Source organism: Notolepis coatsorum, assembly GCF_963971535.1.
Source record: "Notolepis coatsorum genome assembly, chromosome: 10".
NCBI lineage: Eukaryota > Metazoa > Chordata > Actinopteri > Aulopiformes > Paralepididae > Notolepis > Notolepis coatsorum.
Window position 1 is genome coordinate 13,579,219 of NC_140174.1, and position 26,285 is coordinate 13,605,503.

The 26,285-nt window shown below is 42.0% G+C and overlaps 1 protein-coding gene across 1 annotated transcript in view; it reads right to left on the minus strand.

The window, feature by feature from the left end:
* The window catches only part of LOC311235452 (glucagon receptor-like), a gene marked incomplete at both ends in the record, with an annotated part of 71,159 nt that extends 47,949 nt beyond the window's left edge, over positions 1–23,210 (minus strand). Inside the window, 5 exons of the mRNA XM_084322913.1 lie at positions 1,359–1,466; positions 2,921–3,023; positions 4,344–4,476; positions 6,095–6,220; positions 22,813–23,210. Of these exons, the coding sequence (XP_084179039.1) occupies positions 1,359–1,466; positions 2,921–3,023; positions 4,344–4,476; positions 6,095–6,220; positions 22,813–23,210 (868 nt within the window). The remainder of the gene's footprint in view (positions 1–1,358; positions 1,467–2,920; positions 3,024–4,343; positions 4,477–6,094; positions 6,221–22,812) is intronic.
* Positions 23,211–26,285: the final 3,075 nt, after the last annotated feature.

Here is a 26,285-nt window from a genome sequence, read left to right on the forward strand (position 1 = left end):
TTAATCTACACGATATCTCAATGCCTATTCTGGGCCAAGTAGGCCTTACTACACCACACGTGCGTCGTGGGGAGGCTTCGCGTCTGTCACTCTGTTGGAGGGTAAAGAACTGGACTAAAAAGAAAGTTCTACTTTACTTGCGCCATATATATATGCGCTATGAACAAATAGTACCATTCGTATTTCGCCCGACATATTCCTGCGCGGACCCGGGGCTTGCCACAACATGTTAGGCGGCACGATTGAACTTGGACCTAGGGGTATGGCAACCTGGCGCCAGGTTCTCGTCCAATGGTAGAATGAAACTATTATGGGCTGTTTAGTAGACTAAAGGGATATTCAATGCATATTGTACAAGGAATATACAGGGGATATCAAACGATATACAAATACAATTAAATATATATATATAAATAAATATACATATTCGGTTTAATCTGATCCTTCACAACACTCACCATATATAATAATAATAATACTAATAACTTTGTTTTATATAGCGCCTTTCAGAAGACCCAAGGCCGCTTTACATAGGGGGGGGGGGGGAATAATAATAAAAGTAACAAACATAGTGGACAGACACAACATACAAAGTGAGAAATTAGGGGTTAAAGGCCAAGTTGAAGAGGTGGGGTTTGAGGAGTTTTTTGTATATATCTATCCCACATATGTCTGTACTTACCTGCACATAATCCTTTTACATATCTGTAGATACTATATCTATATCTGTACATATCCCTTACCTATGCTCTTACTAGTTGCGCTGCTGGCCAGTACGACTTACTACCATAGTTTCTTTATGTAGCCGGTGTGATCTTACTCTGCCTTGTGTTTTTCGATTCAACCCCTGTTAAGGGATCGCCCTGACTCTGAGTGGGAGTTGAGCCCCGGTCTCCTGCACTGCGGGCGACGTCGCAGACCACTGTACCATGAGGTGAATTCACTTCTTGCTACTGGGTCTGGATGCCTCTGGGGAGTGAGTTTACTTGCAGTACCGCTTAACGTCCACAGCCACTTCACATACTGTCCCTCGTGACTGTGGATAGACTGCGGTACCTCCGTTACATTTATACCTGTATCACTGTACATATAAATACTACAACTCTGTACATACATCTGATTAGCACTATTACTCAGTAGTACTAATGTATATATGTTATACCCAGTTTAATCACCTGCACATTGTATATTACTATTGCACTTTACTGTTACACTCTAGTTGGTATGCCAGACTTATTTTTGTTGTACTGTACTTGTGCTGTTGAATCTAAAGTGTTGACAACGTGATTTGGAATTTCAGAGCGTCGATCTGACAAAAACTAAAATAACAAAGCTATAGGTTGAGAACGAAGAGTCACCTTTGCTGAACCAGGGCAGGTAGCTGGGGCAGGAGATGTTGACCGTGGTCCCAGGCAAGGCATCGGGCCAGCAAGCATATCTGTCAAACGTCCTGTTGCAGAACAAGGCTTCAAGAGAAGGACACGTAGAGATATGTAGAGACATGTAGAGCAGGGGTTCCCAACCTTTTTTGCCTCAGGAGCCCAATTTTACATTTACATTTAAAAAAATTGCATATATATATATTTGTTTTGTAAGGTTTTAAATTAGTACACTTATAGAGTAGTGGAAAAGGGGTAGGATTAAATAAGTGTATACTTCTTCCTACTCATTTTCGTAACATGTAAATTGAGTTATGTTTTGCTTTGGTATATTTTTTGTTTTCATTTAATTTCTTGAGATCAATGATTTGTTTTAATTTTATATTGTTTGTATTTATTTACATGTTCGAAATAAAGATTCCAATCAATCAATTATGATTTTTTTTTAATTTACATTTCTTTGCTAATGGAAACTTAAAAAAAGGGTTTGAAGAGTTTATTCATAGACCCATAGACTCATCCCTCCCTGGACACACCACACATCGTCAGTCCTTCATGCCAGTAGTCATCAGGCGCCACAACCGTGGGCAAGGACTGACCTGGCCAACAGCAACTAACGGCTGGAGAACTAACGGCTGGAGAACTAACGTCTGGAGAACTCGAGAACTGTTTGACTAATAAACCTGCACGGACTCTGGCGCAGTGTGATATTATTATCGATAGAGTATATATATACTGTATGTCTCACCTGTCCCTCGATTTATAAAAAGAAATGATAAAAATAATTTATCTTGTTATTTACTCTGATTGATTTTTACTTTGTTTTCTCTATATTTTTATCGTAATTCCTATCACCCTGCCTGTACCTCCCCTCCCGCTTCACTGTGCGGCTATGACACTTGCATTTAATCAAGGGGATTAATACATTTTGTCATTTAGCTGAACGCTTTTATCCAAAGCGACTTACAAGTTGTGAACAACAAGTCAGCAGGAAGGGTAACTCTGGCAGCTAAGGGTCAGTAACATTGTTCATCAAACAGTGTTGAACTTGAATGCTACAGACTTGAGTGCATAGTAGTTTAGACATACTAGTAGGTAGTAATATAGGCCCGCCGCACAGTAGATTACTTAGTAGCCAACTGCATAATAGTAAAAGACTATGGTTAGTATTTTTTCTTTTCATTTTGTGTGCTTTTAGACGATGGCGGGAAATCGGGCGGGTTTCAGCTGTCCTGACTGGTGGGAAGTTCGTTCAACCATTGGTTTAAAAAAAAGAAAAAAAAAGGCACATTCGACTTATGACAATTTCAAGATGTGTCATTTTGATGATGGAACATTTTGATAACACTAGTTGGGTCAAGAACCTCAATTCCGTGACCATTCTCTGGCTAAGATGTTTTGATGATTGATTTGACTTCTATGGACCTTTTATAAAAGATTTAGCCCCTGTGTCGGAATTGATCCAATTACACCAATGACTGGACATTTTCTTGACTATTGTGAGTTCTGGTAAAGGCTCATATTCTGTTGTGAGTTCTTACCTAGAGATAAAGGCTCATATTCAGTCATTTTGAAACACTCCTCTTTGTACTGCAGCCATTTCGAGTAGGTCTCTTCTAGGATTTTGCCATTGGCCATCTCAAGCTGTCAGGGTATGTTTGAAATAAAACTTTAGAATGATGATACTTTAACCGCTATAGTCAAATATTTTAAATCAACATATTAAAACAAATACATAGGTTTATTTGACAAGAAAAAAAAAGAAAAGGACTTGAGTTACACCACTTAGCAAGTTAATTCAGTAAAATTGTTATTTTTAAGATTTAAACACATCTTGATTCTATTTCAGAAAATGCATAAAAAGCTGAAAATATTTAGATCACAACTCTATTTTCCCACTTTACTAAAATGTAGTCCATCGGATGAGATCAATTTCAGGTTAATATTGGAAATACAATGTTAATAAAGATCGTCTCCATGCTGTTATGCCCTAAATATTGTAGATTTTGTGTAAACAAGGCCAAAAGTGGAAGACGAATGTGAAGACTAATTCGTCCACATAGACAAAAATTAACACATTTTCCTATACAATTTGAAATACAGTGAAATATGTTTTGTTAAGGTTCAAACAAAGTACTATTACAGTACATCTTCTCTGTTGGCACAACATTCAAACCTAAACTACTAATCATCATCATGATCATCATCACCAAAGAGATCATCAAAGTCTATCTCTCCAATCTCCATCTCTTCCTCCTCCTCATCACACTTGTACTCTCCATCCTCCTCATCCACGTTACGTTTTGCATAATCTGCCTCCTTATTAAGAGCTTCTTGCTCTTCTGACTCCGCTTTCTGGGCCAGTACCTCAACAAGAGAAGGCGGGAGGAAGGGTCCAACCGTCCAGACAGGCTCTAACACCCCCTCATCCATCATCTTCTCCCAGCCCATATCCTGATCATAGGGTTTGGGCCTCTCAAATATTGGCTGGTCTGCTCTTTTGTAGCAGGCAACTCTGAAGTTGACTCGCTGTACATGAGACAGACCTTGGGAGGAGGCAGGCGTTCAAGGTCTACTTTGGATTTTGCATCCAGGGACTTTATCAAGACCCACAATTTTCCCACACAACATCAACTGACTTCATCCGACCATGGCCATACATAATGCAAGTGAAGGACTCCATCTCCTGTTGGAGCTCATCTGTCACCAGCCACAATGCACCAAGCTGACTGAAAGCCTTCTGGAACCTAGGGTTCTTCTGCAACGTCTTCAAGGGATTCACCTTTCCCTTGCCTTTGAAGGCGCTGGTACAGTCTTCCCCAGAAAAGACATAGTATCCCAGCAGAGTGCTGCAGTGCTCAGTCAGGGCCCAGAGACTCAGCCAGTTCAGACACATTTATGAGCTTGCGATGCATGCCAGTGCCGTGGTCAAACAGCAGACCAGCTCCACGATGCAGCCCTCACCCTCCATGCTCTGATTAAAAAGGCATTCAAAGAGTCAAAGGAGCTGTCATGGCCCCCGACTGCACAGGAGTTGAACACTGTGAAGATGGAGGAGCTGCTCCCAGATGATCTTGTAAGGTTTCCGAACTTGGTGCTGACAGGGACACAAAACATTATTTGGTGTCTGTCTGACAGTTCATCAAGTTTATCTTGGAATAATGATGGATAAGATAGAGTAATGTTATTTGAAGAAGCTCTTGGTACACAAACTCCTGTATCCAATAATAATAATAATAATAATAAATGTAAAAATATCTGATAGACGTCTCATAACTTCCTTGTGGGTGGTGACAACTTTTCTGAGCCAATGGGCGCTTTGCGCAGACGAGAGCAAGTCATTTCCCATCATGCATGGCGTCGAGCAGTCAGGTGAGAGGTACTGCGCCCTAGCCCTGAAGACTGCGCGTGCCTTGCTCCTGTGAGATTTCGCGGCTCGCCTAGTCAGATTTCCAGAGCAAGTCGGGCGACATTCTAACCGCCATGCAACGCGCTTGGCAAGGCGGTAGATAAAACTGCGCAGGCCTAGCCAATCTAAAACAAGCCTAATGCTGATGGCAACGCAGTTACCACCGCATTTCACCCCCCGCAAGCTTTGTGAATAGCAAACTGTGTTTCAGAGCTATTTGCACAGGCATAGCGTCAGAAAAAGCTGCGCAATCCCTTTGTGAATTTGTCCCTTATTTATACCTCAATAAATACACCAGACATTGGGTTTTTCTCTACACTCCGCGTTCTACTGTTTTCTGGGTCTCTGGTCTGGCACCATAACACCATTACTCAGTAGTACTCATTTATATATCTTATACCCAGTTTAATCACCTGTACATTGCACCTCTTGGAACCAAGTATGGTTTCATCAATATTCCAATGTACAGTTTTGCTTGTACAGTTGTACAGTTCTTTTGGTTGTACAGTATACATTTTAATTGAATCTTTCAGAAGCTTTGTAGGTGCTGCTGTCTACCCTGGTGGTACCTGCTTCACCCCTCTCTCACGTGGCCCTCTCTACCCTGGTGGTACCTGGTGTTTCACCCCTCTCTCACTGTGGCCCTCTCTACCCTGGTGGTACCTGGTGTTTCACCCCTCTCTCACGTGGCCCTCTCTACCTAGTGTTTCACCTCTCTCTCTCACCGTGGCCCTCTCTACCCTGGTGGTACTTGTGTTTCACCCCTCTCTCACGTGGCCCTCTCTACCCTGGTGGTACTTGTGTTTCACCCCTCTCTCACTGTGGCCCTCTCTACCCTGGTGGTACCTGGTGTTTCACCCCTCTCTCACCGTGGCCCTCTCTACCCTGGTGGTACCTGGTGTTTCACCCCTCTCTCACTGTGGCCCTCTCTACCCTGGTGGTACTTGTGTTTCACCCCTCTCTCACTGTGGCCCTCTCTACCCTGGTGGTACCTGGTGTTTCACCCCTCTCTCACCGTGGCCCTCTCTACCCTGGTGGTACCTGGTGTTTCACCCCTCTCTCACCGTGGCCCTCTCTACCCTGGTGGTACCTGGTGTTTCACCCCTCTCTCACCGTGGCCCTCTCTACCCTGGTGGTACCTGGTGTTTCACCCCTCTCTCACGTGGCCCTCTCTACCCTGATGGTACCTGGTGTTTCACCCCTCTCTCACCGTGGCCCTCTCTACCTGATGGTACCTGGTGTTTCACCCCTCTCTCACGTGGCCCTCTCTACCCTGATGGTACCTGGTGTTTCACCCCTCTCTCACGTGGCCCTCTCTACCCTGGTGGTACCCGGCTCACCGTGGTCAGCATGTGAAGCAGCAGGCAGAGCAGCGTCACAGTGGCGTCTCCTGACCTGCTCATCGCCGCTCAGACGCACTTCTGCAGCTCTGCTGGAAGGAGACAAACAAGAGACTCAGAGAGCAGGGAGATAGAGACAAACAAGAGACTCTGAGAGCAGGGAGATAGAGACAAACAAGAGACTCTGAGAGCAGGGAGATAGAGACAAACAAGAGACTCTGAGAGCAGGGAGATAGAGACAAACAAGAGACTCTGAGAGCAAAGATATAGAGACAAACAAGAGACTCTGAGAGCAGGGAGATAGAGACAAACAAGAGACTCAGAGAGCAGGGAGATAGAGACAAACAAGATACTCTGAGAGCAGGGAGATAGCATGAAACTCTGCACACCGTTACGTTCTCCCAGTGAAACTCCTCGCTGTCGGGGGGAAAAAAGCGGCTGGCGACTCCACATGTATCGCATGACCGACAGTAGGGCAGCATGTGATAGTCTACATCAGTGGTCAGCAATAGGTGGCCCGCAGGTCGAAATAGGCCCCCCAGCAATAATATCTGGCACGTCAGATTATTTTGAGATGAAGATTTATTTTATATATATATCAGACCGACTATAGGCTAGGCTATATAATGTCCAAACAGAGAAACTACCACCACCTAAAGAATGCTTATTATACTTTGTTTTATCCTTGTTGAGAGTAAATAACAGGTATAGGCAGTAAGGTGCAAAGTAGCGCTTGCTCAACATGAAATAAATTAAGTCGGTGGACAGCGCCTGGTGCTGAAATAGCAAACAAGCAGTGTGGTATGAAATAAAAACAACAGTTCAGTAAGTCATTCAAACGTTATCTTTACTTATATATGACTGTGATGGCACCACACATGTGAACAGTAACAATGCAATTAAACTGACGCCAAATCGGAGCAAAAAAAGCTGAATCCGCTTCAAGAAGATGCACTACATTAGGTATACACAGTATAAGAATTACAACGTGACATTCATTAACTAAATAAAAAATACAATTTGGCTTAACACGCAACGGCCCATATATGGGCCCTCTTGAGGACAATTTGCCCGGACTGGCGGCTCGGGTGTGCATATTTTTTAATACATATAGAATTAAAGCCCTATTTGTTGCCTGTCGATTGCCGTTTCAGGTGACAGAATCCATTCAGCGGGTTATCCATTTCTCGAGTTACATGCCGATATGTGAGGCGTGCGCCAAAGTCTTTAGCAGAGTTTTTATTTTTTCGAATACCACTCCCGACTCCTGACGCTCTAGCTCCGTCAATCATTTGGCGATCTCGAGGATTATTGGACAGGGTTGTAACCAATGAGTGTGGCTTTCCAATGATACCACACATGGGGATGAGCGAATCAGGGATCTAGGTGAAAAGTCACAAGCGAAAAAACAGGCAGTAAAACATTTGCAGAATGCATTGGAGTCTATGAGAAAATGGAAACCTTTATATACCACCACCACTACCACTACTACTAACACTACCACTACCGCTATTACTACTACCACCACCACCACCACCACCACTACCACTACTACTACCACCACCGCTATTACTACCATCACCATCACCACTACCACTATCACCACTACTACTACTACCACCACTACCACCACCACCACCACCACTACTACTACTACCACCAATTACATGTGATGACTATTGACTACATTTCATTGCCTAAAAAGTGCTTTACTCTAAAGACACTCACACACACTGTCATGTACAATGGTCTGATGACCATATAGAATATAGCTGGAGCGGGCTGTACATGAAAACCAGCCCGTCCAGTAGGTGCTTTAAGCACAGGTCCCGGCAGGCAAGAAACAATACAAAGCGTTTTTCAAAAGGTAAATGATATTTATTATAATAATGGGGATTGAAACCCACAGCAACACAAGTAGGGGAAAAGGTATGGGGAGAACAAACAAGGTAAGTATCAAATGGACAAACAGACAACACTAGGAATCAAATGATGAGGCCAATAATATAGATGTGCTCCCCCATGAATGTGTCAATTTACACAGAGGCCAAACTATATATATATCTCTATATGCTACCTGGTAGCAACGCTAGCACAGACACCTACCAGGTAGCAGTGTGAACAGAATGAACACACAGTCCCATATAATTATGGAGACAAGGCCAATATAATATAACAGGGAAAAATAAAGCACAGTTCCACCACAGTGGCAACCACAGGCAACCTCCAACACCGTGATCACCGGCTAGTGACACAATGAGGCGCCCAGATGTGTGTCATCTTCCAGGTTAATAACCACTCGTCTCAGACTGACTGCCCGCAGGTGAAATCAGCCCAATCAGTGACACGAGTGGCATCTGGGAAGGGGAGAAAGAAAAAAGGTTTTTTAGAAGATGGCACACATCACATAACAAAAATAACACATTACATATACTAACCTGATGTTTACATGGTGTTAAAAATATGGCAATAATGATAATGAACAACCCACGTACGTGACACACATGTAACCGGTTCCTATCTGAACATGCCATGAGTGGGAGTCGAACCCCGGTCTCCCGCACCGCGGGCGACATCACAGACCCTCTGTACCAAGAGGTGAATTCACTTCTAAGCACTCAGTCTGGATGCCTCTGGGGAGTGAGTTTTACTTCCTGGTACCGCTACCGCGCCACAGTCACTTCACAACGACCGAAGTTCTTCGTGACTGGGCTTCGCGGTACCATCCGTTACACACACACACACACACACACACACACACACACACACACACACACACACACACACACACACACACACACACACACACACACACACACACACACACACACACACACACACACACACACAATGTAGGGAACAAATGCACACAGGAATGCAGGCATACACACACAAGTGCACAAATGCACATCAAGAACTCTAACAATTACATGAGAGTACATTGACATTTCATTGACTAAAACCATTCCCTAGTGCTTTACCCTAAAGACACACACACACACACACACACACACACACACACACACACACACACACACACACACACACACACACACACACACACACACACACACACACACACACACACACACACACACACACACACACACACACACACACACACACACAACCAATTACAAAAATGTACAGAAACATAATTACATTCAACATGACATGTAGCAGCATGAACCAATTGTGCTGATTAGCTATTTAATTGCAAGCAAGTTACATGTGTTATAAAACGCCACTTAGCCGTCGTGAAAAAATGATGGATAAAAATGAATGCCGCATCCTATGTAATGATTCAAACATCTTCAATAAGAGCACTTAGCCCGTGGATTCTCTGAGGTCGATACTATACTAGATATACTAGGTCTCCTTACCCGTTAGAGATGTAAATTAACTGGTCTTTAGGAATAGTCTTCTATAATTGCAACAATCATAAACAGCTCCTGAAGTGGAGACACAGTGAGATACTGTAGGATTTTACACTTACTGTAGGATTTTACACTTACTGTATGATTTTACACTTACTTACTGTAGGATTTTACACTTACTGTATGATTTTACACTTACACTTACTGTAGGCTGTTTCTGTATTGACCACCCAGGACAGTATGACAGTAGTCAGGATACAATAAAACAAACAATAACTTCATTGCACCATTTAAATTGAACCATCCATCTTATATCAAATCTTTAGGAGCAAACTGCATTCATTATTAACTAACACTGGTAATTATTATGCTTCAACAAGGGAATGTGTACTCTAAAATAATAATAATAATAATAATAATAATAATAATAATAATAATAATAATAATAATAATAATAATAATAATAATAATAATAATAATAATAATAATAATTATAATAATAATAATAATAATAATAATAATAATAATAATAATAATAATAATAATAAATTACTGGTTGTAGTTACTTTTCAGAATCAATGCTAGGTTTTGTATCAGGTTTTTATTATCAATTACTAACGTCCTCGTATGAAACCCTCCAACTAGACTCTGTCTGGAGGAGGGATATTCCAGACCTGGAAAGTGACTTTGATTGGCAAGAAGCATGGGCAAATGTCCGTCTTACATCAAGGAACCCGGACCATCAACAAATCAATCTTAACTATATTCACAGGACATACTTGACTCCTATAAGACTGAACAGAATGGGTCTTAAACAAGACTCAAAATGCTCCCAATGTACAAATGGAGACGAAGGGACATTTATGCACATGTATTGGGACTGCCCACCAGTTAAGGCATTCTGGAAAGATGTGACCCATCAATTATCAAAACTCGTATCTTGGAATATACCAGTACACCCCTCTGTATTACTATTGAATGATGTTTTTGAGTTTGCAGTAAATCCACAGCTAAAGAGATTGGTTTTATCGGGTATCACAGTAGCTAAAAAACTGATCGCATCACGCTGGTTTCAACCAGAAAAAATGTGCCGGAAGGTTTGGTTTCTTACATATCTCGATGTGATTTATCAAGAAATATCTACAGCAAGAATTCTGGGTCTCAACGAATCCAAAATGTCAATGTGGTTAGAAGTGGTGGAGAGAATAAAAGCTAGCATATAATGGTAGTGTCTGGTTAGGAGTGAGGGATAATGGAGGTACTATCCAAGGAGGGGTCCGGGAGGGGGGGTTCGAGCTGGAGCATATGTGTGTAGGGTTTTAGAAAATAGGTATTAGGGGTATATCCTGTATAAGGCATTGGTATAATTGGTAATTTCGTTGGATATATACTGTATACGGTAAAATATTATTATAGACTTTTTTGTTTGTTTTCTGTTTCTGTACTTGCATGTCATTTTAGCCACCTTGATTGTTAGTTTCATTATGCATTGTGTGTTGAGTACTGACTTTTAATAATTTTTGTTTTGCAATAATAATAATAAAAAAAAAAAAATCAATGCTACTGTATGTTTATTTGGATAGAGGAAGTATTCTATTGACCAAACACAACAAACAAACAGACAAACAAACAAACAAAAAGCGATACCATTGTCTTCTCAAGCGAGAATTACATATTATGTTTGATTGATTGATTGATTGATTGATTGAAAATTGTATTAACAGATTGCAGAATGGGTACACTATAGTACGGCTCAATACACACAATTGTTAAGGGGATGCAGACCTGAGAAAGACTTTCGTCTCCTTTACATCAGGGTCCCCCATTTTCAATTCATCATCATGTTCTATATTGATTAACACAGTTGGATCCCATATGACAATAATAGCCTGAGTAATAATGTCGCTGAGTGTCGTTAAGTTTTCAAATGACCTAATTTCACATTTGAATGCCAGGAGGACCTATATGTACAAATAGCAAAAGACCTTCACTATAGTTTGCTGCCACACCAAAGCCTTTTTTGTGTGAAGTACATCGATATATAAGAAAAGTCCAAACTTACTTGTAATAAATTCCACCTGTAGCAGCGAGCAGCGGAACAGTACAGCTGTGAGCACATGTGTAGTGGATCAGCTGCTACTGTATTCCGTATCCTCTCCTCTTGTGACAGCGGCGCGCAGTACAGTAGTGGCTTTCAGTCGGTGTGCCGTGAAGCAAGATCAAATGCTCTGCCGTGGAATTTTAGAACAACTTTTATTATTTGGATTCACGCAAGTCAATTAAATTCTAAATGACATACATTTCAAATCAGCTATATTAATATATATGTTTGCCAGCACTCGAAATTCAAATTGGTTAATTGGACTGACTGGAGATCAGCCCTCAGCCCCAGTGCGTCTGCAGCCTGCAGCCTGCAGGGAAAAGTTATGTTCGCTAACTTCACTGATGATGAGAAACAACTGATGCCAACAAGTTGAAGATGCTTTTGAATCCCTTCCACAGATGACGTTAGCAGTGCAGCAGATTCGGGTAATCGCCCCTCTCATTCACGCAATCACTCACTGACGTCAATGAGACAGGTACAGTTGACCGCTGCGGTCAAGCCAGTCGTCTTTCTCTTTTGCGTGGTCAAACCCAGAGTGCGCGATTAGTTCCAGGTTTACGGTCATGCAATAAAACAACCCTGGGAAGCTGTTAACCGAAGTGACTTTTCGAATACAGTCTCACAAGTTGATCTTACAGAAATACTTTAATTATTCCCGGTAATACATCGAATCAATAGGACGTTTCGTATGTGCAGTATTATTGAACATCGAAATCAATAGGACGTTTCGTAATCGTATGTGCAGTATTATATATTCGACCACTAAAGCTAAAAAAAAAATCCCACGAGGAACACTTCCGGTGAGGATTTCAAAATAAAGGATGGCATGTGGTTCATTTCTATTATTTGTGATTGAGGAACAGGGTAATTAATTTATGAGAATATTGTTAGGACTTATTGCTTCATAAACTTGTTGCACAAATACTATGAACTACTTTTACTGTGTACTTTTTGAGAATGGCCAAATTCCCTCCAGAGAAGAAGAAGGAGCATTTGATGTTGGATAAAAACCATTTCTTCCATGGTGTAATGTAATAAAAAAAGTCAACCAACAAACTCGATTCTTGTACCGGATCTCCTCTCTGGTAAACAAGAATACCCTGAAGACTCTAGCAGGAGCACTCATGTATGTTGTGCATGTCATAAATGTCTATATGAATTGAAAATGGGGGACCCTGATGGAAACAAGACAAACGTCTTTCTCAGGTCTGCATCCCCTTAACAATTGTATGTATTGAGCCGTACTGTATTGTACCCATTCTGCAATCTGTTAAATAAAGTTTTCATTCATTCATTCATTCATTCATTCAAGGGTACTACGACTATGCTTGCACTTCATGGTACCAAAGCACCTCAAAAAACAAATTACAAACAAAACAAGCTAGTCAGACTACTGCTTGACCTGACTCCTAGAACCCACCTCACCCCTGCCCACTTTGACAACCTAGGATGGCTTAGAGTAGACAACAGAGTACAGCAACTTGCAATGGGCCTGGTCTACAAGATACACTACGCGACCAAGGTACCCATGTACATGTCAAAATACTTCCCAAAGGTCAGTGAATACCACGATCACAACACCAGAGGGAGCTCCACAAATCATGTTAAACCCAGATTCGGCTCAAACAAGGGACTAAACACGTTTCGCAATTATGCCACATCAATGTGGAACGCCCTACCCAAAGCTGTAAAGGAATGTGAATCACTACCCACTTTCAAAAACACTCTCAAAAAACACCTACGGGAGACTGCAATTCGAAACTGGCCCCTACAAATGTCCTAACCCAGTTGTACAGTAAATTACCAATATGGCTTTGTCAGTATTCCAATGCAATGTACAGTGTACAGTGTCCCCCCCCCCCTACCCAACCCCCCCCCCCCCCCCCCACACCTCCAATGTACAGCCCCCACCCATCCACCCAACCTCCTCCAATGTACAGTTTCTACATCAAATGTATATACACTCTTTTTCCGGACACTTTTGTATCACAAACAGTACTGTATTTGCAAATATGATATGTCATAAATGTATAGATGTAGCAGTACTGTCTATCTGTATGTCATGTATGTCATATATGTTATGATGAATTGAAAATGGGGGACCTTGATGTAAACAAGACGAAAGTCTTTCTCTGGTCTGCATCCCCTTAACAATTGTATGCATTGAGCTGTACTGTACTGTACCCATTGTGCAATCTGTTAATAAACTTTTCAATCAATCAATCAATTCAATCAATTCAATCAATCAATCAACTTGTGTGACTGTATTCGAAAGTCACTTCGGTTAATTACAACAGCTTCCCAGGGTTGTTTTATTGCATTACCGTAAACCTGTAACTAATCGCGCACTCGAAAAACAGGAGCGGCTGGTTTGACCACGCAAAAGTGAAAGACGGCTGGCTTGACCGCAGTAGGTGACCTGATATTATAGACAATTGATTGATTGATTGATTGATTGATTGATTGATTGATTGAACATTATTTTTTAACAGATTGCAGAATGGGTACAATACAGTACAGCTCAATACACTGTGGGGTGGGGGCGGGGAAACTGTACATTGGAATATCGACGAAACCTTACTTGGTCCCAAGAAGAGGGTCTCGTGTATTATTTGGTTAGGACATTTACTGTACATTGGAGGGGATTGGGTTAGGACATTTACAGGGGCCAGTTTCGAATTGCAGTCTCCCGTAGGTGCTCTTTGAGAGTGATTTTGAAAGTGGGTAGTGATTCAGCTAGTAAAACTGAGAGTTCAATTCTACCCTAAAGCCCTGGAAGATTAGGGCCCCCTGCATCTGATTGCCCAGTATATTCTGTAACGACAGAGCTTTACATGTCATGCATGCTATACATTCTCTCTCTCCCCCCTCTCTCTCCCCCCCCCCCCAAATGACATCAGAGTGGTGATATAAATACTGTACAATATCTGCACTTCTTAATCAGTCTATTAAGTCTATTCCACAAAGGAGTGCATGCTTGTGCTGTTCTTGACATGGCACTGTTCTGTTCTCTCTATTAAATCTCTGATTGCATCAACAAGGCATAGTTTTCTTACTTACTGTACCTTGATATCATCCACAGATCATACACGGCTTATTATTATTATTATTATTATTATTATTATTATTATTATTATTATTATTATTATTATTATTATTATTATTATTATTATTATTATTATTATTATTATTATTATTATTATTATTATTATTATTATTGTATTGTGATATAATTATCCTTGCTGATCTTAGTGATGTCATTGTTGCCTGTCAGATTTATTTATTTGTCAGTGTGCCACATAGGGGAAATATGTCTACATTTACATTTACATTTTGTCATTTAGCTGAACGCTTTTATTCAAAGCAACTTGTTTTGGATAAGTTGTGTACAACAAGTCAGCAGGAAGGGTACAACTTTGGCTGCTAAGGGTCAGTAAGATTGTTCATCAAACAGTGTCGAACTTGAGTGCTACAGAATTGCGTGTATATTAGCATAGTAGGTAGTAGTATATTAGCATAATAGGTAGTACTAGTAATATTAGCATAGTAGGTAGTAGTATAGACATATTGGCATAGTAGGCAGTAATATAGACATATTTGCATAGTAGGTAGTAGTATTGTGAGGTTTTGTCCGCTCCCCACCCACTCGCTCCGTTCCTTTAAGGTATTTTGTTAATTAATTGCATTCCGTGCCTCACGCTTCTTCCCTGTAAGATGCCGTGTTGATTGGTGCTCTCCCCACCACACGCTTCTGGAGCAATGATCAATTTTATCCCGCAGCTGTCACAGCTTATCATTTAGCGCCCCGTGGCTTTAAATACCCTGATCTCCCTAATATCGATGTTGGATCGTTTTGAATATTCCCTGCATCTGCCTTTCTTTCCCGTCGCTGTCTGTTGCTCCCCAGGACTCTCGTGAAGTATCCCTGTTGGAGAACCTGATTCCCCGTACGAAGCTACGCCTCGTTTATCTGCCCGCTTTACGCGTTGCGCTCTGGTGAGTTTTTGGAAACAGTCTTTTTTGGATCAATCGTTTTTGTGTGTTTGTGAAACACCGAAGAGATCCCGTTTTTGTTATACTGTTCTCACCTATTTTTTGTTGTTGGATTTACACGTTGGATTACCGTATTGTTTTTTCTCTGGACACTGCTAACTGTGTGTATCACACCGAAGATCAAGTCACTTGGATATATTGTTTGGATCAGTCACCTCTCTGTTTCTATTGTGCGCTGAGCTAACTGGGATTTCTCTCTCTCTCTCCGCTTCCACCCTGAGTGTATGCTGGGGGGATCTGCAGAGCGGCTCAGACGTCACAGGCAAATTCCTCACCATCACCTTCTGGGAGAATCTGCAGAGCCGCAAACATTCTTCACATGCCAGATTCCCCGTTTGTTCTGTTCTCCACCTAATTCAATCTTGTGACTCTGTGAATAAACACGCCCTTGTTTTTGGCTAACTCTGAAACAACTCTCTCTGTGCCGTTGCGCTTGGGGTCGGTTACAAACCCTAACAAGTATAGACATATTGGCATAGTAGGCAGTAATATAGACATATTTGCATAGTAGGTAGTAGTATAGACATATTAGCATAGTAGGTAGTAGTATAGACATAGTATAGACATATTAGCATAGTAGGTAGTAGTAGACATATTAGCATATAACATTTACATTTAGTAATTTAGCTGACACTTTTATCCAAAGCGACTTAAAAGTTCTGTACGACAAGTCATCTGGAAGGGCACAACTCTATCAGCTGAGTAACAATGTTCATCAAAGTGTTGAGTGCTACAGGTTAGTATATTAGGACAAGTGCATGACAGTAAGGTTAGTTAGGGTTAGATTATTATTATAATATATATATTTTTTTTTCAGATAATGGTTGAAGAAGTGCGTCTTTAGTCGACGGCGAAAGATTGGACGGGTTTCGGCTGTCCTAACTGTGGTGGGAAGTTCGTTCCACCATTGTGGGGCAGGGACTGAGAATAGGCGGCTTCTCCTTGATGACCCTCCCGGAGCTCGGATAGGAGTGGGTCTGAGACGGCCAGAAGATGCAGAGCGTAGGGGTCTTGAGGTTGTGTAGTTAGAGACCATTGACCGGAGGTAGGCGGGAGCGGTTCCCTTTGCCGCACGGTATGCCAGGTTGAGGGCGTTGAAGTGGATTCATGTGGCAATGGGGAGCCAGTGCAGGTCCCTAAGAAGTGGGGTGACATCCATGGGCTGACTTCGGTAGGTTTGAGATCAGGCGGGCCGCTGCATTCTGAATGAGTTGAAGAGGCTTGGTTGCAGTGGTCGGAAGGCCAGCAAGCAGTGTGTTGCAGTAGTCGAGGCGGGAGATGACTGTTGATTGGACGAGGAGTTGGGTGGCTTCTTCTGTCAGGAAGGGGCGGATCCTTCTGACGTTGCTCAGGAGGAATCTGCAGGTTCTGGTTGTCGCTGCGATGTGAGCGGAGAAGTTCAACTCGTCGTCGAGGACAACACCAAGGTTCTTGGCGGTCGGGGACGCGGTCACAGCTTCATTCTCGACTGTGATGGAAAGGTCGGTCAGGGGGGAGGATTTGGCTGGCAGGTGGAGCAATTCTGTTTTGCTTAGGTTCAGTTTGAGGTGGTTGGTCGTCATCCAGGCGGAGATGACAGTATGATGTCATAATCAAACATTCTAGAACATTTGTGTATCTATTCAACAATTCTCTCAGAAGATCTCATTGTGCATCTTGAAACAGTACTGAACAGTACTGAACAGATAGACTAAACAACATAAATTGAAGCCTGCATTTCTCAACCAAGGTGCCTTGCCTACCGTTTTGCTGTGTAAAGGTGAGTGTCCACAACGGCTAGCTAGCTGTTCTACTTGAATACTGAATGTTAATATTGAATCAGACAATATTGAATACTGAATGTTAATTCAGGTTGACAGTTGACATAATTTGACAGTTGACAGGGGGCTGGAAAGTTGATTTAATAAAAGAAAAAATACTCATTTAATCAGATTAATCACTTTATTCAAATCGAGGATTTGGTTTGAGGATATATATATATATATATATAAAAATAAAAAAAAAGAATTTATAAAATTATTATTTAATTAAAAACGAAGGTTCGAACGTCCGTTCGAAGAACCCTGACGAAGTTTGAATCCCAAAAACAGGCTTTGGGGACAGCCTTCCCAGGTAGCCAGCATAATCGGGCCGATTCCGGCTACTGGTCGGCACACTCGGCTCAGTCCCGGCACGGTACGCCAAAGATGAGCCGGATCTGGCCCGGTAATGGTTGCCGGGCCAGAACCGACTCCGGCTCGCCAAAGATAAACCAGCTCTGGCCCGGTAATGGTTGCCGGGCCAGAGCCGACTCCGGCTTGCCAAAGATAAACCAGCTCTGGCCCGGCAATGGTTGCCGGGCCAGAGCCGACTCCGGCTCGCCAAAGATTAGCCGGCTCTGGCCCGGTAATGGTTGATTATTATGATCATTATTATTATTGTATACGCATGGAAAAAAGAAATTTCCAGACTCTGACACGGCCAAAATGTTTAGTAGCCTTATATTTGGTTCATGGTGCCTCAAAATGTTTTTGGTTTGATTTATGTATATATAATGAATGTCATGTATAATGGTACAAATCCAAAACTGCATAGTGCACTTTAAAAATAATTAGATTAGTATCTTTGTGAGGTTACCGATTTATTATTTACATTGAAAAGATACAGAGATGGCGGCTAGGTGGTGCAGTGGGCAAGGCACTCACCACCAATGCTGGAGACGCTGGGTTCGAGCCCAGCTCTCCACATTGTTTTCAGTTTGGCTGGTCGTCCGTACTAATACCGTCCGTACTAATACAATTGGCAGGGTGGGAAAACTGATGGGTGGGGATCGGACGTTGTGGACAGCGACTCCTACAGGTCGGTTGGTGCGCCTGCGCAGTAGAATCAGGAAGCGATGGGGGCGGCGTCCCTCCAAAGCGCAGACCCCTGACGCTGAAAGATTGCGCTGCGCAGGTGAAAAGATGCGACTGCTGCTACCTCGAGTACCGGAGGGGACTCGTGCAATGTATGGCTTAGTCCACATTACAGCCGGCTTGTGGGAGGCATGAAACAGCGTTCGAGATAGGGGAGGGTAGAATTGGATGATATGAAATTGGGATGGGAGAAAAATAGAAAATGGGAGAAAAAGTGGATAAAAAAAAAAAAAAAAAGATACAGAGATCATTTGTTAAAGCTGGATTTTCTACAGAAGAGGTATTATTTAGAACATTATTTCATATCTTTTTGTTATTTATTGTTGTCCAGTAAGACTTGAACGCTATTTTGTCACAGGTACATTTTTAAGTTATTCTTGTGCCATTGAGATTTGTCAGAGAGATTGTAGGCATAAAATAATAATAATAATAAATCAAATTTCTATAGCGCCTTTCAAATAGTTATAGAAATTAGACTGATATATTTCTTCGTTCATGCGTGTGCTCACCAGTCACCACACGCGATACATGTGTCACACCTGTTGATGTATCCTCATGAAGCTAACGTTAGCTGCACTCATAGCAGCGTGTTGATGTAGCCTCATAAAGCTAATGTTAGCTGCACTCATAGCAGCGTGTTGATGTAGCCTCATAAAGCTAACGTTAGCTGCACTCATAGCAGCCTGTTGATGTAGCCTCATAAAGCTAACGTTAGCTGCACTCATAGCAGCCCGTTGATGTAGCCTCATAAAGCTAACGTTAGCTGCACTCATAGCAGCGTGTTGATGTAGCCTCATAAAGCTAACGTTAGCTGCACTCATAGCAGCCTGTTGATGTAGCCTCATAAAGCTAACGTTAGCTGCACTCATAGCAGCCTGTTGATGTAGCCTCAATCAAAACCGTGGTCTGTGCGGAGAAGCAAGGAAGAGCAGGGTTGCCAGATCGGATTAACAATATCCGAACCGCCCAGTGTTATCAAAGGTACGCCACATGGGGGCAGACTCTCAAATCTGGCAACACTGATTAACAGCTGCGTTGCATTGTGGGAGATTTTTTTGAATTTAATTAACCTGTACGTGCAATTTCCTGCAATATAGAGCCTTCAATCTTGACCAATAAAGCTGCTCTTTTCACTATAAAACTCAGTTAACCATAACGTAGTTATGGTTAGATTTATATATTGGGGGGGGATATATCATATTTTTCATATGATCAAAAAGTGGTGGAGCAAGAGCATACCTTTGCTCCCCCAAGTTCAATAGTGGGAGAGCAGAGATGCTCCAAATGCTCTTATGGCCAGGCGTCTATGATTCACTGATACAAAGTAAAATAGTGCAGTGCAATAAAATAGTTAGTAAAATAGAATAAAATAATGCAATAGTGCATTGCAATAAAATAGTTATCATCGTATTTTTTCAGGAGGCCGGTAAGGAGTGCATTACAGTAGTCGAGTTGGATTGAAATAAAGGCATGGATCTGGTTTTCAGCGTCCTTTTGATTTATAAATGGCCGTACTTTAGCTATGTTTCTAAGGTGGAAGAATTAAGTTTTTGTCAACTTGTTTATTGTGATTAAAAGCTTAGGTCTGAGTCTACCATGACACCAAGACTTAACTCACTCAAATACAGTTAACAGCTGGATAGACCACAGATGAAAATTTGCTTCTGCTAAATCTGGTGCAAACATATTTTCATGTAACAATGATGAATTGTCAAAAAAAAAATAATAAAAAAGAAAAAAAAATTTTTTATTTTTTTTTTATTTTATTTTATTTAAAAAAAAATAGATTCAGGGCTTTTCAGAAAACATTCGGGGCTTTAGCCCAAGTAGCCACCCCCTAGCCCCGCCCCTGGTGCCCAACCTTTTTTGAACCAAGATCTACTTTTTAATTTGCCACCTAGCCGAGAGCTAAATTTGACCTATACTCTCGGCTGGTATTAGTAGTAATAGTATTAGTAATACCCATTCAATAAGCACATGACAGAAAATATTAATATTTTCTGCCATGTGCATATTGAATGGGTATATAATATAATATTTTTTTTTGAACAAATGTTTTTTATTTTCCCTTTTTTTACATGAAACAAGACAAACAATACAGTAACAGTAATAATCAACGATAAATCACAGGACAATAACAGAAATAATAATAACAATAATGACAGTCCAGTAATTAAATCAGAATGAAAGTAGACTAAAAGACATACAAATTATAAATACAATACATGGGCTCTTGCTCGCTCTCCCCCCCCCCCCCCCCCCCACACAGGACCCCCACTTGGGCTATACATCCACTACTTCATTCAACATCAGAAAATTCCAAATGTATATGCGTTCCTTTATCTTATCCACCACAGCTACCCAGACTGCTATGCTGGCTTCATTAACACCTAAAATTCGTGCAGTAGATATCTCTAGATAAATCACATCGAGATAGGTGAGAATCCATACCTTCCGGCACATTTTATCCGGTTGAATCCAGCGTATATATTATAATATGATATTTTATATATCATTGTAACGGTGTAGTGTAGGAATTACAAGAATGACAAGACTAACTTCTCACGTTGGGCATGCAGGCAGCGTGACCCATTTATTTCACACTCTGCATACACACTGACAACACACACACTCAATTCAATGGGCATGAGAAAACATATGTTTACATTGCCAAAGCAAAAGTGGAACAATACAATCAAAACAAAAAGGATATATGTACAATTAAAGGGGAATAGGAATGACGTGTAAACAGAGCTGTCACATTGCAACTGACAACACACAGTCAATTAAATTCAAAGAAAACATGTTTACATTGCCAAAGCAAAAGTGGAATACAATAAAAAAAAACAATTCCACAAAAAGGTCTGTCAACAGTCACTGATAGTTCTCCTTTATCTATTTTAGAATTAAATGTCAGTCATATATGTCATCCTCACTGTCTTGCTCTGAATTGTCAGCTGTATTTACAATGCAGTGCACTTTTCCATCAGTGGGTTTTCTTTAGCTTTTTTGACACACTTTTGCAAAGTGATTCTGTGATCCACATGATTTGCACTGTTTCCCAAATGCTGGGTAATGCTCAACCTGCATCCAGGTCACTCAGGTCTGGAGCCAAAACCTCCTTGCTAGAAGAAAGAAATTTCACCACCGTTGATTGATAGTAATTTATTCATTTCTTAGGATTTCTTCTGGACTGGTCTAATAAATGTTTTAAGGTTCTTAGATGGGGTGCCACGGGGAGCGGCGTACGGGCTCATATTAGGCAGGTCATGTATTATGCAGCATCTTAGGCCACTGCGCTGGATCTCCATGTCCTCGGCTACAGTCCACTTGTCGCTGCTCTGGTCGTAGCACTCCACGTTGGAGATCAACGTGGAGCCATTGAGGCCTCCGACCACGAAGAGCAGGCCGTCCAACACCCCGATGCCAAAGTAGCTGCGGGGGGTGAGCATGGCGGGCAGGGCGCGCCAGGAGTCAGTCAAGGGGCTGTAGGCCTCCGCGCTATGCAGGGCGTTTTCACCATCAAACCCTCCAACCTGAGGACAGGACACATGAGAGGAATGTTTTAGTATGTGGTTAAGGCAGGCAGGCAGGCAGACACTGTATTAATCCACTTAGGGAAATGAGGACATCACAGCAGCATTGCAAGTCAAATGATACATATCTATACAAATAGCTAGTATAAAGCATTTGTCTCCATGTGCACCTACCACATAGACTTGTCCTCCATATGCAGCGACTCCCACTCCTCTACGCCTGCTGCTCATGGGGGCGATCAGAGTCCACTGGTCAGTGTCTGGGCTGTAGCACTCAGCTGTGAGCAGACACTCCTCCCCGTTGAAGCCACCACAGATGTAAACCTGTAAATATAAGAAATAATATTCAAATTTAGTTGATATATTCCATTTAATTTCATTCTACTTTAATTGTCTGTTAATGTTGGACCCAGACACATTCCTACTCCCTTGTATGTGCAAGCTTACTTAAGTTGGCAATAAAGACATTTCTGATTTCTGATTCTGAATGATACCAATCGCTTAGTTTTTAATGTAAACATTCCTTCGGTTCATCTACCACATGTGTGTTCTTCAGTTCCACCCACCTTGCCGTGGAGGGCTGCAGCGCCGGCGCCTCTCCTGTGCTCCAGCATGGGTGAAATCACTGTCCACTGGTTGGTTTCAGGCTTGTAGCGCTCGGCGGTGTTCAGTTGCACGTGTCCGTCGAACCCTCCCATGGCGTAGATACAGCCGTCCAACACAACCACGCTGACGTTACAGCGGCGCGAGTGCATGGGAGCCGACTGCAGCCAGCTGCGGGTGACGGGGTTGAACCTGCGCACACTGCTCAAACACTCTACGCCGTCGAAGCCGCCGACACAGTAGACCAGACTGTGGAGATAGGCGGTGTCGTGGTGGCCCCGGGGACTCTCCGCCTCAACGCTCACGTCCATCCATCTACCGGCTTGGATATCGTAAGCCTCCATGGCATTGGTCGGGCTGTCACTCCAGCCTCCGATGGCCAATAGGACCTCCTGGGGCAGGCGTGGGCACGAGCCAGGGGGTTTCAGGGCACTGATGATGATGGGCCAGCAGTCGTAGCTGTCCCTAACCACAGGGTTCTTCAGGACGTTGTTCAGGAAGTAGTCAGGCCTCATCAAGCCCATGCGAACCTGGGAAGAGACAAGCAGACAGCGGGTACAACTTAGATAACGGTTGTAGACGGTTTCTGTTGCTAGGGAACAGTTTGGACCCAAATGTTTGGGAACCAAGTCAAGTCAAGTCAAGTCAGTTTTATTTGTATAGCACATTTCCAGGCAGCGGCAGCTGACACCAAAGTGCTTCACAAGCAAGTTGATAAAAACAAATTAGTGTGAGGCAAGGTATAAGATTAAAAGAAAGAAAAAAAAACATAGCAAAGCAATGAAAGCAACATAGGCGAGCTATAAGGATGTGGTGGTCTACCGTGTCAAAGGCGGCTGAGAGGTCAAGGAGTAATAGTAGGGATGAGTTTCCTGCATCAGCAGCTGTAATCAGGTCGTTTAAGACACGGAGGAGAGCCGTTTCAGTGCTGTGTCGTGGTTTAAAGCCAGATTGGAATTTGTCATGGATGTTGTTGTGTTCAAGGAATGATTGTAGCTGTATGTAGACTATGCGCTCCAGGATTTTTGATAAAAATGGTAGTTGTGAGATGGGTCTAAAATTGGCGAAGACAGAGGGATCGAGGTTGGGCTTCTTTATCCGGGGCTGGACCACAGCGTGCTTGAAGGCAGCCGGGACACATCCAGTGCTGAGGCAAGCGTTTAGTAGTGGTAGTAATGTGAGGAGGACAGGGTCAGGTACTTCCTTTAGAATGCGTGAGGGGAGTGCATCTGAGGGGCAATTTGTTGGTTGCAGGTGTTTAATGGCATCGGAAAGGGAGGAGAGGGAGACCGGGGCAAACTGGTCAAAAACAGCAGGCAGTGGGTGGGGGGGGGGGAGGAGGGGGGGTAGGGGGGACAAGGGGGGCAAGGGGGGCAAGGGGGAGAGAGATCTAAGGGCAGAGACTTTGCTGATGAACCTAGTGTTGTTTTAATGAAATGCACAGTAATACAATTAGTTACCTTGGCCAGCAGCAAAGGGATGTGTGTTTTACGCTCCTCACGGGAGTGGTAAATCCAACGGAGGACAGCCTCGAACACCATCTCCTCGTTCTTCACATTCAGATCATCCCTCTCGATGATGTCCACCAGTTGCTGCAGGGACAGCTCCACAAACTCCTGTGAGACTCGCAGCATCTCCTCAAAGTGGCACGCGATGAAGAGATAGGCCTTGCGCCTCAGGTCAGGGCAGCAGTAGATGTCCACGAACCTCCAGATGCCGACACAGTTTTCCAGAGACAGCTGGCCCTCTAGGAAGTCACAGCACGCTCCTACTATGCCAGTGACAAGAAGCTGGTCTGCAGCCACCAGAAGCTCTTCCAAGTTCTCTGCTGTCACTGGCACAAAGCGTGTGTAGGCATACTCTATGATGAGCTGCATCATACCCGGGGACACCCCAGGGATACTATAGACTGGTTTCTCTGAGTCGCTCCAGAGAGTGAAGAGGGTTCTGTGGGATGCAGAGTATAGAGATAACCAATGAGTAAACAGTAAGCAACATTATGTCCTGTGTACTAATATATTTTCACTGTAGAAGTATAGGGTCTTAGCACAGTAGAAGTATAGTAGACGTACAGTATAGTATCTTTTTACAGTAGAAGTAGAGTATAGTATATTTCTACAGTAGACATACAGTATAGTATCTTTTTACTAACCAGGCTAACCTAAACCAAGCTAAACTTACCTGAAATAAGCGCTGCAGCCACACAGTAAGTAAGTAAGTAAAGTTTATTTAAATAGCACTTTTCACAGGCGTTAAACTCAGTGCTGTTGACTTTAATAACCACATCACAGAACCTTCCCTCCAGACGCAGTTCATTAAGGATTGTACAGGACATGGCGCTTGTTTCCTTTTCCATGTGCTGATTTTTACATTGTATCTACAGTATATATTCAAGCTTATAGAATATAGAAGTAGCCAGACAGAAACTTCACTTGTCTTCTGAGATCTGAGATCTTCTGAGAGAATTGTTGAATAGATACACAAATGTTCTAGAATGTTTGATTATGACATTATACTGTGACATCACAAATGTTCTAGAATGTTTGATTATGACATCATACTGTGCCATCACAACGGAACATGTTTGAGTACCATTTGAATACTATAAATAATAATAATAATAATAATAATAATAATAATAATAATAATAATAATAATAATAATAATAATAATAACAACAACAACAACAACAACAACAACAACAACTAGACAATTCCGTGCTGGGGAATTATGAAAGTGTGGGTGATGCCTGTGCACCGCCGGCCAACGGGAGAGGGTCTATGAATTGTTGAATAGATACACAAATGTTCTAGAATGTTCTATTATGACATCATATTGTGACATCACAAATGTTCTAGAATGTTCTATTATGACATCATACTGTGACATCACAAATGTTCTAGAATGTTCTATTATGACATCATACTGTGACATCACAAATGTACTAGTATGTTCTATTATGACATCATACTGTGACATCACAAATGTTCTAGAATGTTCTATTATGACATCATACTGTGACATCAAAACTGTTCTAGAATGTTCTATTATGACATCATATTGTGACATCACAAATGTTCTAGAATGTTTTATTATGACATCATACTGTAACATCACAAATGTTCTAGAATGTTTTATTATGACATCATACTGTGACATCACAAATGTTCTAGAATCTAGAATGTCTATTATGACATCATACTGTGACATCACAAATGTTCTGCCATTCATTCCTTATGGACCAAAATGTCCAGTTTGAAGCCGATTAGTAGCCAAACGGTGCGGTGAAACTTTCCAAAAAGTGACAGCAACTTGCGTTGGAGCAAGCTGGTCGTTTTGATACCTTACACTTGTGTGTGGTGTGAAAGCTCTGGCAGGAGTTACTGGACATAAATCGGCAGAATAAATTATAAATAAATAGTATAGATTACAATAGTGTGGGTCACCCACACTAATAATAATACAACGTTTTTATTAAAGGATAAAAACTAAGGATTTGTATAGTCGACTTTGTTGACCAAAAACAAAAAAAGCATTCCATTGCAAAAAAATTACATGCAAAAATAAAACATTTTTAAAATATTTTTTTA